This window comes from Lucilia cuprina, chromosome 5 (assembly GCF_022045245.1).
Source record: "Lucilia cuprina isolate Lc7/37 chromosome 5, ASM2204524v1, whole genome shotgun sequence".
Lineage (NCBI taxonomy): Eukaryota > Metazoa > Arthropoda > Insecta > Diptera > Calliphoridae > Lucilia > Lucilia cuprina.
Genome location: NC_060953.1, coordinates 62771716 through 62783256, shown reverse-complemented (window position 1 = coordinate 62783256; position 11541 = coordinate 62771716). Strand labels below are relative to the sequence as shown.

At 30.7% G+C, this 11541-nt stretch overlaps 2 protein-coding genes across 2 annotated transcripts in view; one reads left to right on the top strand and one right to left on the bottom strand.

Annotated features, from left to right (window-relative positions):
* Positions 1 to 618: 618 nt before the first annotated feature.
* Positions 619 to 3748, bottom strand: LOC111684839 (xenotropic and polytropic retrovirus receptor 1 homolog). The gene is made up of 3 exons (XM_023447053.2): positions 3548 to 3748; positions 986 to 2174; positions 619 to 827 (listed from the first exon to the last, which is right to left on the bottom strand). Exons 1-3 carry the CDS (start codon positions 3614 to 3616, stop codon positions 619 to 621), a joined length of 1467 nt encoding a protein of 488 aa, XP_023302821.2. The 5' UTR covers positions 3617 to 3748.
* A 2203-nt stretch (positions 3749 to 5951) lies between these two features.
* LOC111684823 (motile sperm domain-containing protein 2-like) overlaps positions 5952 to 11541 on the top strand; it is a 14123-nt gene continuing 8533 nt past the window's right edge. Inside the window, exons 1-3 of the mRNA XM_023447031.2 lie at positions 5952 to 6469; positions 10572 to 11060; positions 11127 to 11380. Coding sequence (XP_023302799.2) covers positions 6379 to 6469; positions 10572 to 11060; positions 11127 to 11380 — 834 coding nt within the window. The 5' untranslated portion in view covers positions 5952 to 6378. The remainder of the gene's footprint in view (positions 6470 to 10571; positions 11061 to 11126; positions 11381 to 11541) is intronic.

Here is an 11541-nt window from a genome sequence, read left to right as displayed (position 1 = left end):
ATCTATCTATCTATCTATCTATCTATCTATCTATCTATCTATCTATCTATCTATCTATCTATCTATCTATCAGTTTCAATATCGCATTCGCTTTAAATGTTCAACGAAATATGAAATTAAACATCAATATTTTCTATTATTTAGCCATTTTCTTCACGGTCAAGTTGACAGCGTGTCAGATGAGAACTCAGTGTGTTTACACATTGTATACAACTTTTATAGTTAGTCATCCTTTCCATTACCCATCCTAACTCGTTGAACGTCAACACATAGCAGTACTTAACATCCCAGTAGTTTTAACCATTTACTACTAATCTCACTTTTATTTATCAATTTTCCAGTTGACATATGCTGATTTCAACCGTTTACTTAATATATTTACGGTATTTTACGTGTCACTATTATGTATCTAAGTATTTTACGTGTCACTATTATGTATCTAAGTAATCTAAAGAGTAGTCGTTTAAAGTTTGTATACACATACTTTACCCCAGAATAGCTGGGTATGTGTATACAAACATATAGTTTGAATTTTAAATGCTAAGGTATAAAAAGGTTGGAAGGAGTAATGACACAATTTGTATGTATGTAAATTGTAAACATGTATATATATTCATGTCAATACTTACTGTTTGTTGTTTGATATTTGTAAGAGAAAATCACGACAAAAAATGATGTAGCATATTTAGCAGCATTAACCAAATGGGGAAATGACTCTTTCGTATCACGGAAACGGCGAATACATTGAGCAAAACGAAAATAGGCTGGTAAAATGGCGACTATGGGACGCACAATCGAAATATCCTCAATACAAAAACGGCCACCATCTAAACAGCAACAAATAAACGGAAACAAAAAAAGAGAACATTAAAAAAATCAAATTACAATAAAATTGAAGTAAAATTTGATTTTCGCAAATAAAATCTTTAATGAATTCATACTAATTAACTATGTTAGTGAAGTACATATGTTTTATATTTCTTACCTCGTCCCATTTTATGCCATGAGGGATTTTGTCCAAAGAAACAGATAACAAATGGTATATCCAAAAAGGCCGGTACGATACTATTCAACTGATCGGCCAGCCAGAAATCGGCAAAATTTACAAAGAAAAATGGTGCCATAAATACACGACTCAATACCTTGATGGACCAATAGCGTGCCTCATGATGAAAAGTTTTGGTGGGATTTAAAAGAAATGCCACCATAAGGGTGTAAAGAAAAATGGGTGCTGAATACTGTGGTATACCCAAGGGATCACAATAGATGTAAAATAATACCGCTATAGCCCAGAGTACACCAAATACCGAGGCAATTTCCATAATATTTTGTTCGGATAAATGATTTCTAGGATCTAGTTCGAATATCAAAACATGGTTGACACCAGAAGAACGCCAACCATAAACATTAACACCCCATAGAAATAGACATTCTATGACTAGAAAAGGCCCCCGAAACATACGTAAACCCACACGCCAATCTTCTCCAAAACCATAGCATATAGCTGATAGTATGACTGTTATTAATAGAACCACAAAAGCTCCCGAAAACAATCCTACTTTGAAGGTAGTCCAGGGACTTTGTTGTTCACCCAAAGGTGGCACTCTTAATCTCTTCATTGCCTTCTGTCGATCGCCTCCCTCAATCTCGTGCGTAAATGCAGTTTCAGTTTCCTGTATAAGTCTATCGATATCTTTATTCGTATAAAAATGTGCCATTTCAACATGCTCCTTGCGCCAATTGGCTCCAAAATCCACATTCAATAGTTTATCGTGTTTTTTCAGTATCTTACGAAAACCGGTAAAATTTAAATTTTGATAATTTTGCAACAAAATTAAACCCAAATAAAATTCACTAAATGCTAATTTGAGATCTTGTAATTTGCGCGCCGGTACATTTTTTCGTCCCAAGGGAGTTTTTGACTTCCAGGCCGGTTGTTTCTTAACATGACCCATTTCTAGTGTCTCTGTTAGTTCACTGCGTAAATTGCCATATTTTCTAGTGGCCTCAGCCATTTTCTCTGAATAGAAAGTATTAATCTTAGCCAATTCTTTGTCGCAGTAGTGAAAGAATTGCTCATCGAATTTCGCAAAGTAACGGCTTAGAACTTCAGGATCGACCAATTCGGCTGAGGGAGCCTGTTCGACTGCTGCATACAGCATAGCCTTCATTTCCTGAAAGATATTAAATATTTTTTTACGAATTATAATACTTATGTACATAGACTAGACCATAGACTTTACTATACACTAGATTATAGACCAGACTATCGATATATAGATTATAGACTAAACTAGCTAGACTATAGCTAGACTATGGACTAAACTATGGACTAAACTATGGACTAGACTATAGACTAGACTTAAGATTAGATTTTAGACTAGACTATAGACTAGACTATAGACTAGACTATAGACTAGACTATAGACTAGACTATAGACTAGACTATAGACTAGACTATAGACTAGACTATAGACTAGACTATAGACTAGACTATAGACTAGACTATAGACTAGACTATAGACTAGACTATAGACTAGACTATAGACTAGACTATAGACTAGACTATAGACTAGACTATGGACTAGACTATAGACTAGACTATAGACTAGACTATCGACTAGACTATAGACTAGACTATAGACTAGACTGTGGACTAGACTATTGACTAGAATATAGCCTTAACTATAGACTAGACTATAGCCTAGACTATAGACTAGACTATAGCCTAGACTATAGACTAGACTATAGACTAGATTAGACTATAGATTATATTATAGACTAGACTATAGACTAGACTATAGTCTAGACTCGAATATAGTCTAGACTAGACTATAGAATAGACTATAGACTTGACAATAGACTAAACTACAAACTAGACTATAGACTGTACTATACTATAGACAAGACTGTAGACTAGTTTATATACTAGACTATACATTATATTATTGTCTAGACTACAGATTGAGCTATAGACTATATAATATTATAAATTATACTATAGACTAGACTTTAACTTTTGACTAGAGTATTTTGAAAGGCATTCGGTGATTAATAAGAAAAACTTTAAATTCACTAACTTACAGTATAAGTTTAATTTAAAATTAAATAAAAAGTACAACGTTGAAATCTCTTCAATCCTCTCTGCCTACCAACAGTAAAACTCTCTGATATGTGTAAATAAAACGAGAAAGTTTATTTTCCCTTGCTAAACTTTCTCTCACTTTTACACCTGTTAAACTTTGTTTGTAAACAAAGCAAAAACACGTGCCCGGCAATTGTTTGTTTATATTTACAAATAAATAAAAGAAGAACAAGGAAAATCGCAATTCACCACACAACAAACACAAACCTGCGCATTAAACGCACGAAAAAAATTTCCCTTTTGAAAGCTTTCATAACATGTGTTTCTATTTCTTTTTTTTTGGAAAATCATCACTGACGTCACAGATTTTCTTTTACATATTTTTAGTATCTATATTATTTTCACTTTCACTGCTAAAATTTTCATTTTCATACACATATTATTTTCATTTATTTAATTTACCTCATAATTTATATATTGTTTTCTCCATTCCGGAGTTATGTGAGCTGATAAATGCTCGGCAAATTTCATGTTTTAAATTTTGTATTTATCTTAAACACTGTTTAACACATTTGTTTATAAATTATTTATTTCAAGAACAAAATATTCTATTGTTTGTACCAACGCGTTGTTTTCACCAGCAATGAAAATATATTTCCCAAAACAATGAGATTTTTCAACAGACTAAATTAGATGCCTTTAGGAAAAAGTGAAAATGCTGTAAATTATTTTTTTAGCAGAATAGCTTTAAGCTTGTTAGTGTTTTTAAGCTTTTGCGGTAAAAACATTTTCTTTAAAGCTTTTCTGTTTGAGGAATAAAACGTTAATGATGTATACTTATTTAAATTTAATTGATTAAAATTATAAATTGTGGACCGATTATTAGAGTCAATTTGTAAAGAGATTTTCGATCAAAAAGCTTTTATCTTAAATTGTATTTTAAATTTAGTTGTAATAGTTAAAATCATTTCTGAATGCTACTTTTCATACATTTTTTCTTCTTCATCTCAACTACAAGCTTGAGTCTTGATGTGATACCAAATTCCTGAGGCCAGTTTCATGTTAAATATGTACATCTCAATCCTTTAGAAATTTTTTTTCTGTTGACCAGTGTAATTTCTAAGTTTCGTTGTAATTTACACTTTTTCATTTTAAAGCCGTTTGAACTTTCAAATTTAAGGTGTTTTCGCCATAACAGGTTTTTTATGGCACGATATCTAGAATACTTGATATAATTGATTCTTCGAAGATTTTTTACATGAATTCTAGGAAATTATCTCATATTTCTCAGTTTCTTTCTGATTTTAAATAGCAAACTTCCCGAACAAAAGTCTGATTATTCAAAAAAGTAGGCTCTTCAGAATATTGTTGTCAAATTGAGGGATATAATAATTTAGGAAATTAATATTTGAGGGGCATTGAGTTAAAGATAATTTTCATAACCATAACACGGAAAAGACTTTTAAATAAAAGTTGCTAATTAAATAAAAAAATTCCAATATAAAGTAAACAATTATTATCAACAAATACGATATAGTAACATTCTCATAAAACCCAATTGTATTTACCTTATCACTGTTAACAATGAAGCAGTTAATCCCAAACTTTTGCAAAATCTGGAGAATAAACTTATTTTATGCCAAATTTTTTTCAAAAAATGATCGCGCTATCTTCCATTCTGAATTCAGACGCATAGTTAAATTCAGATAGAGTAATTGTTGGTTACACACAAAAATATTGGTCCAATACCCACCTTAAAGTATTTTCATTTTTTTAATCGATTAAGACATGTCCGTCTGTCTGCCCGTCCGTCCGTCTGTCCAGCAGGTTGTCCAAGAAAACTTTGTGCGCACGGTACAGGCCGAAATTTTCAAGATAATTTAATAAAATTTAGTCCAATGATGACTTTTGGCACAGGTACCTAATGAAAATGGTTGAAATCGATCCATTATTTCACCTAGCCTCCATACGACCATATCTCCCGATTTGGGCTTTTTATGCCATAATTACGTCAAATATGTTCTAAAAATTGGCACAAATAAGTTTTATATAAGTATATATAATACTTCAGATTTATGATCGGCCCTTATTTGACCCTAGCCCCCATACAAACCCCCCTTCAAAAATGTCTTAAACGTCTAAAATAGACCATTTGTATAAAATAAAACTTAACATTAAGGCAAAATTCAACATAAAAGTTTATGAAAATAAAAATTTTACAAATATACTCGTGTTGTAGGGTATTATATGGTCGGCCATGGCCGACTATACTTTCTTAATTGTTTTTAAATAATAAACTAAAATTTAGTTGTTAAATCAATTGCATTTTGGATTCCAAAATAAAGAAACTCTCTTTTAATGTTATTATTGTCAACGTACAATTACTGTCCGTCTTCCATTGTTTGCATTTGTTTATTTACTTCAAGTACAAAAGTACAATATCGTAAATTCTATTGTATGGCGATACATTTAATTCGCTCACAATATGGGCCGCTCATTAGAATTCCAGACACGAACTAGGCATGACAACAACCCCACATACAACAATATGTATAGACAGCGACGACAAGCTACTACGTATGATCCACTTTTTTTGTGTGGTGAACGTAAAATTATTATGGTCAAACATACGTTTTGCATTTAAACAACAAAATACAAACAAACATTCTACAGCTAATTTTCCCTTTTAGAATTGAGTAGAGAACCTAAAAATAGTAGAGGATCTTATCATTGGGCCCACTCTCTCTCTCTCTCTCTTGCTCAATTGTACTCACATTGATTACGCCACCAATATGATTGCTGTGTATTACTGTTACTTTTTTAGCATTTATGGCAACATTTTTAATATATTTTTACTTTTTAATTCAGTCGGATCGTTCGGTTAGCGGTCAATAATTGAACTTAATTTAACGGATACTTAAAATATAACGATATTGATAAGAATTTTATGTACAAAAAAAAACAAAAATCGGTATTTATTCCAAATCAATTAAATGCTAGTTGATTACTAGCCAAAGTTTTAAAAGTCTAACGTTTTAAGAAATTGATTTTGATTGGAATAATTTAGTTCATGGTCGTTAATTGTATTGAATAAACGTCTGGCATACGTATACGTACTTAGTATCTCGGGTGGTAATAGTGAAAGTGTCATTTAATTATAACGGTTATTTCTTTTGGGCGTCATATATTAATAAAAACTAACAATTTGGGTGTAATCGTTAAAAAAAAGAACAAAAAAGTAACAACAATTGTTTATAAACAGAAAAATTATTGAAAATATTTAATAACAAAAAATGGCTATTAAAACTGTGGCACCCACTAAGCAGCAAGTGGATGAGCTGCGTAATATGTTTATAGAAAAATACGAAAAGAATCCACCAGCTGGTAAGTTGAAGAATTTCTCAAAATCATGAGGGTATATGGAGTTTATGCTGATGTTTGTAACGCACAATAATAGTGGTCCTATACACACCTTAAAGTATACAAATAGGCTCAGAATCATTTTCTGAGTCGATTTAGCTATGTCCGTCCGTCCATGTAAACCTTGTAATCAAATTACAGGTTGCAATTTTGAAAATAATTCAATGAAATTTGGTACATAATAATCTATTGTACCAGGGACGAAGCCTATTGAAAATGGTTAAGATCGGTCTTTTATTTCACCTGGCCCATATACAACTGTACGCCCGAATAGGGCTGTTAACCTTGTAATCAAACTACAGGTCGCAATATTGGAGATAATTCAATTAAATCTTTTATGGTACCGTAGACAAAACCTACTGAAAATGGTTAAAATCGGTTCATTATTTCACCTAGCCCCCATACGTCTGAACCCCCGAGTAGGGCTTGTAAACCTTGTAATCAAACTACATGTCACATGATCTTTTATGGTATCTAGATGAAGCCTACTGAAAATAGTTAACATCGATCCATTATTTCACCCAGGTCCCATACAACTGTACCTGCAAAATATGTCTTTTAAGTTCATAATTATGTTTAGTATACTCGTATCTCGACAAAAAGCTGCAAAACCATGTTCTATACTAACCTTGATGACCCTCGTGACCTTTATAATTATAGGGCCTCATTTGACCCTAGCCCCTATAAAAGCCCCCATCAAAATTTTACTTAAATATCCACAGTTTTATTAAACAATAAATGGCTTAAGTATATCTGAAGCAAGGTAAAATTCAACTATGTGATTTATTTAAATAGACTACGTCTATGGGGTCAAAGGAACAATATGTTTATGCAAAAATTTAATTTTTTTTGGAAATTATAACATGGACTAATATAGATTCAATATTTTTTGTTGTTACCATTAACAGCTCAATTGCATAATACCTTCCTTACTGTAGGGGTTTACGGTACAAAAAGCTTATATGTATATAATGTTATGGACTACTTAGACCACTAATTACTATTGAGAGAACTATTCCATGGATTAGTATATTGATTGGCTAGACTATGGACTAGTCCAGTGAAAAGTCAAATGACTAGCAAATTGACTAATTTATGAAATGGTCTTTGAACTATGGACTAATCTAAATATTAGATTCGGAATAATATTTTAATAATTATAATTACTAGTACTATTGGCTAATGATTACTCTAAGGACTAGTATTACGAAATTTACGTTGACTAGTAAAAGTCAATCTATGAAATAGTCTATATTGTTTAGAGTCTTGACTATTAGCTTAAATCTGTTTTGTTTATTTATTCTAAATACTAGTCTATTGTTCATGAACTATATAATTAAGTTTAAGGCTGTGAATTATTCTAGGGCCTTATCAACAGATTTGTTTGTAATAAATGTAGGATATTTTTTGATCGTACATGTCCATCTGTACATTTCTACTTGATTGTTTATATATTTATATTGTACATGAATGTTTTTTTGTTTATTTTGAACAAAAATATTTGCCGGTTTTTTTAGTATTTAGCTAAATATATGTTTGTATACAAACCTATTTATAATCACACAAAACTTTGAACTTTGAAACCATCATCTTCCTGAGTCAATTCAATGCATTGAAAATCGAAAGTATTTTAATCAGAGGGGTACATAGACTAGTGTATACTGGTTTTTGCAAATCCGGTTTAAAATGTTTTGCAATATAAAACATTAATTATAAGTAAGATAAATGTTTAGGAAGTTTTTTGTTTCTAAATTTAAAAAAAAATAGAACCTTTTTTTCTCGGTACTAATATTTTTGATCAAAAGAGAACAATACTTCTTCTTTGAAACTTCTCAAAAGTATCAAAAATAATGCAAGTTTTGAGAAACTACTCATGTGTATATTTTTTAAAATGCATATTTTTGAAAACATCTTATAACTGTTTTTAGCAGTAAAAATCTCTGCCAATCTCCTCAGTTAATTAACATCTGATGTAAAACCTGTTTATTTGGTTGCAATTCAAGTTCAATGGAAAATTGTTTTATTTACTAGAAATAGTAATATTGTATAACAAATCAATTCATTTTATTTGTTTTATTAATTTGAGTATAGTCGCTAAGTGATTCATTTTAATGCATTTCGCTGAAAATAAAATTTAAATTAATATTCAAAGGCAAATCAGTTTTTTTTAAACTATGGATTTTAACCTTTTTTGCGATAAGAATAAAAGCTAAATAAAATGATAATTTTAATCTAAAATGCCCTACTGGAAAAAGAATAGGTATTTCCGGGCAAAGCATAGATATATTCCTACTATGTTAATATTTATTCTAAAACTCAGACGTATCTAACGTACATATTGCCAATCACTATTAAATGTCATAAAATTTGTCAAGTTTAATAATCTTAAATCTTACATTTCTCAACCTATGACCTAAGAAAAAACACTGAAAGTTAAATGTAGAGTATTATTAATTCGCCTAAAGTATAATTTTTTTTAATAAGAAAGCCAATATTAACAATCACCTTGATAGTTTTGGAATAAACAGTTCTTATGATAAGTTTATTAACTTTAGATAATATTTCAGTTTAGTTAGCATGTGTTTGAAAAAAATATTAATATTTATTCTTTAAAAAAGTTGCTAGGTACATTGCTATTGCTTGATCTGACTATTTAAATTAAACTGACAAATTATATTATAACATTTATATTGCCTAATAATATTTGGATAAAGAACGTAGGAAGCACAATGAATTTAATAATAATTATAAAAATTATTATTTGTCCAATTCACAATCGATGTCGTATCGTTGTAGCGTTGTATGTCATCAAAACAAATCAATAGTAAAATATTACGACATACTAGAATACAACCGTACAACACCGATTGTGAATTGAATAATTAAATATTGTTATATATCCGGGAAGAGTGTTGTAATTTGGTCGAGCTTTGTATACAAATATCGTCAGTCCAGTATAAGATGTACGACCTTCATCATACTATAAACTAAACTAGATTATAGCTAAGACAAGACTATAGTCTTGCATATACACTAATAGAATAGATTGCAGTCCGAACTATATATATACTTAACTATAGTCCAAAGTATAGACTACAGTCCAGACTATACAATAAACAATAATCCGGTAGGTTAGGTGGCCTCCGGTAGGTTAGTGGTTAGTGTTTTAGTCTTGTACACCGTAGGTGGTGGTTTCGATTCCCACCTGAGACACCGGTTAAGGAGCGCACAACAGGCACGATAGAGGCCTAGATGTATTTCTTCGAATTTGATGTATATTCATCTTCCTTTCAAACTAACTAAAGAAAGTCCATACTATAGACTAGACTTATTTATAGTGAAGATATAAACTAGACTAGACTTTAGTCCATACTCTGAACTTAACTACATTTCAGACTGCAAGCTATGTTACAGTGCATGCTTTTAACTAAACTATAGTTCAGAATATAGACTATATAAATGACTTGACTATATTTATATATGAGCCATACTAAGCACTTTACTATAGTCCAAACTATAAACTAGATTAGACCAGACTTTAAAATAGACTAAAAGTTAGTTCAGACTATAAACTAGGTTATATATTTAAGACTACAAACTAAATTATAGTTTAGTTCATTAACTAGACTAGTTTATAGTCTTGAACACACATAGATTTTTGTATATACTGTAGAATAGATTATAGTTCAGACTACATATTCAAATTTATATAAATATATAGTCCTGACAAGAAAAAAGTTTTCAGTCCAGACTTCAGACTATAGATTGGACTATACTCCATACTATGGGCTGTAATATAGTTCAGACTATAGACAACCGCATTATAAGTTAGTCGATCTATAGGCCAAATAATATATAACTGTATATGGAACTGTAGTGTGGACTATAGTCTAAACTACAATTTAGACTGCGAACTAGATTATATATTGTAGATCTATAGTTCAACTGCATATGGAACTAAAGTTCGTATAGGCCTAGAGTTTATTCCATTGCATTTGAATATATTTCTATACACTTAATCATCTATTATTAACATAATACATTTTTTTAAAAATGTTTCTTTCAGTTCCTTTCCATCCCGTCGATATTGATCGCGTACGCAACGATGATGTTTGGTGTACACGTTTTCTGGAAATGTACGATCTGGATATGAACGTATCATTCGAAAAACTCTGGAGCACCTGTATATGGCGTCAACAGTATGGTGCCAATGATTTGAATGAAAACAACGTACGAATAGATTATTTAACCGATGGCGTTATATTTCAACACAATAAAGACATCGATGGAAAACCTCTGTTGATATTTAAAACAAAATTACACGTTAAAGGTGCCAAAAATATGGATGATGTTCTTAAAGTATTAGTATATTGGATAGAACGTATGCATCGTGAAACACACATGGACAAATGTACAATCTTTTTCGATATGGAGGGCACGGGTTTGTCAAATATGGATTTGGATTTTATAAAAATGATTATAGAAACATTTAAGATGTACTATCCGAATGCTTTGAATTATATTATTGTCTATGAGATGGCTTGGGTATTGAATGGTATGTGTAAAGTGTTATATAAAATAAATAAATTAATTTATTTGATTTTTGGTATTTTCTTTATAGCTGCTTTTAAAATCGTAAAAGCATTGTTACCCGAAAAGGCTGTGGAAATTTTAAAGGTTATTAAGAAAAAGGATATTAATCAATATATTGATAAGGATAACTGTTTGACATGTTGGGGTGGTAATGATGATTATCAGTTTACATTTGTACCCGAAAAGAAAACATCGGCTCCTGCTCCGAATGGTAAACTGCCCACTGAATCGGCACCAGCTGTAGCCAATGATGATTTCAATAATAATGTCAATGATAAAAAGGTGAGATGTAGGATTAATCAGATCATAAGGTAGAGTAAATCTAAGTAAAATCAATCAACCTATCTATTTATCTATCTATCTATCTATCTATCTATCTATCTATCTATCTATCTATCTATCTATCTATCTATCTATCTATCTATCTATCTATCTATCTATCT

Coding starts and splice junctions, on each gene's coding strand:
- LOC111684839 (XM_023447053.2), bottom strand. CDS start 3,616: ATGAAATTTGCCGAGCATTTATCAGCTCACATAACTCCGGAATGGAGA. Junction 2,175..3,547: donor AACAATATATAAATTATGAG/GTAAATTAAATA, acceptor AATATCTTTCAG/GAAATGAAGGCTATGCTGTA. Junction 828..985: donor ATGGCATAAAATGGGACGAG/GTAAGAAATATA, acceptor GTTGCTGTTTAG/ATGGTGGCCGTTTTTGTATT.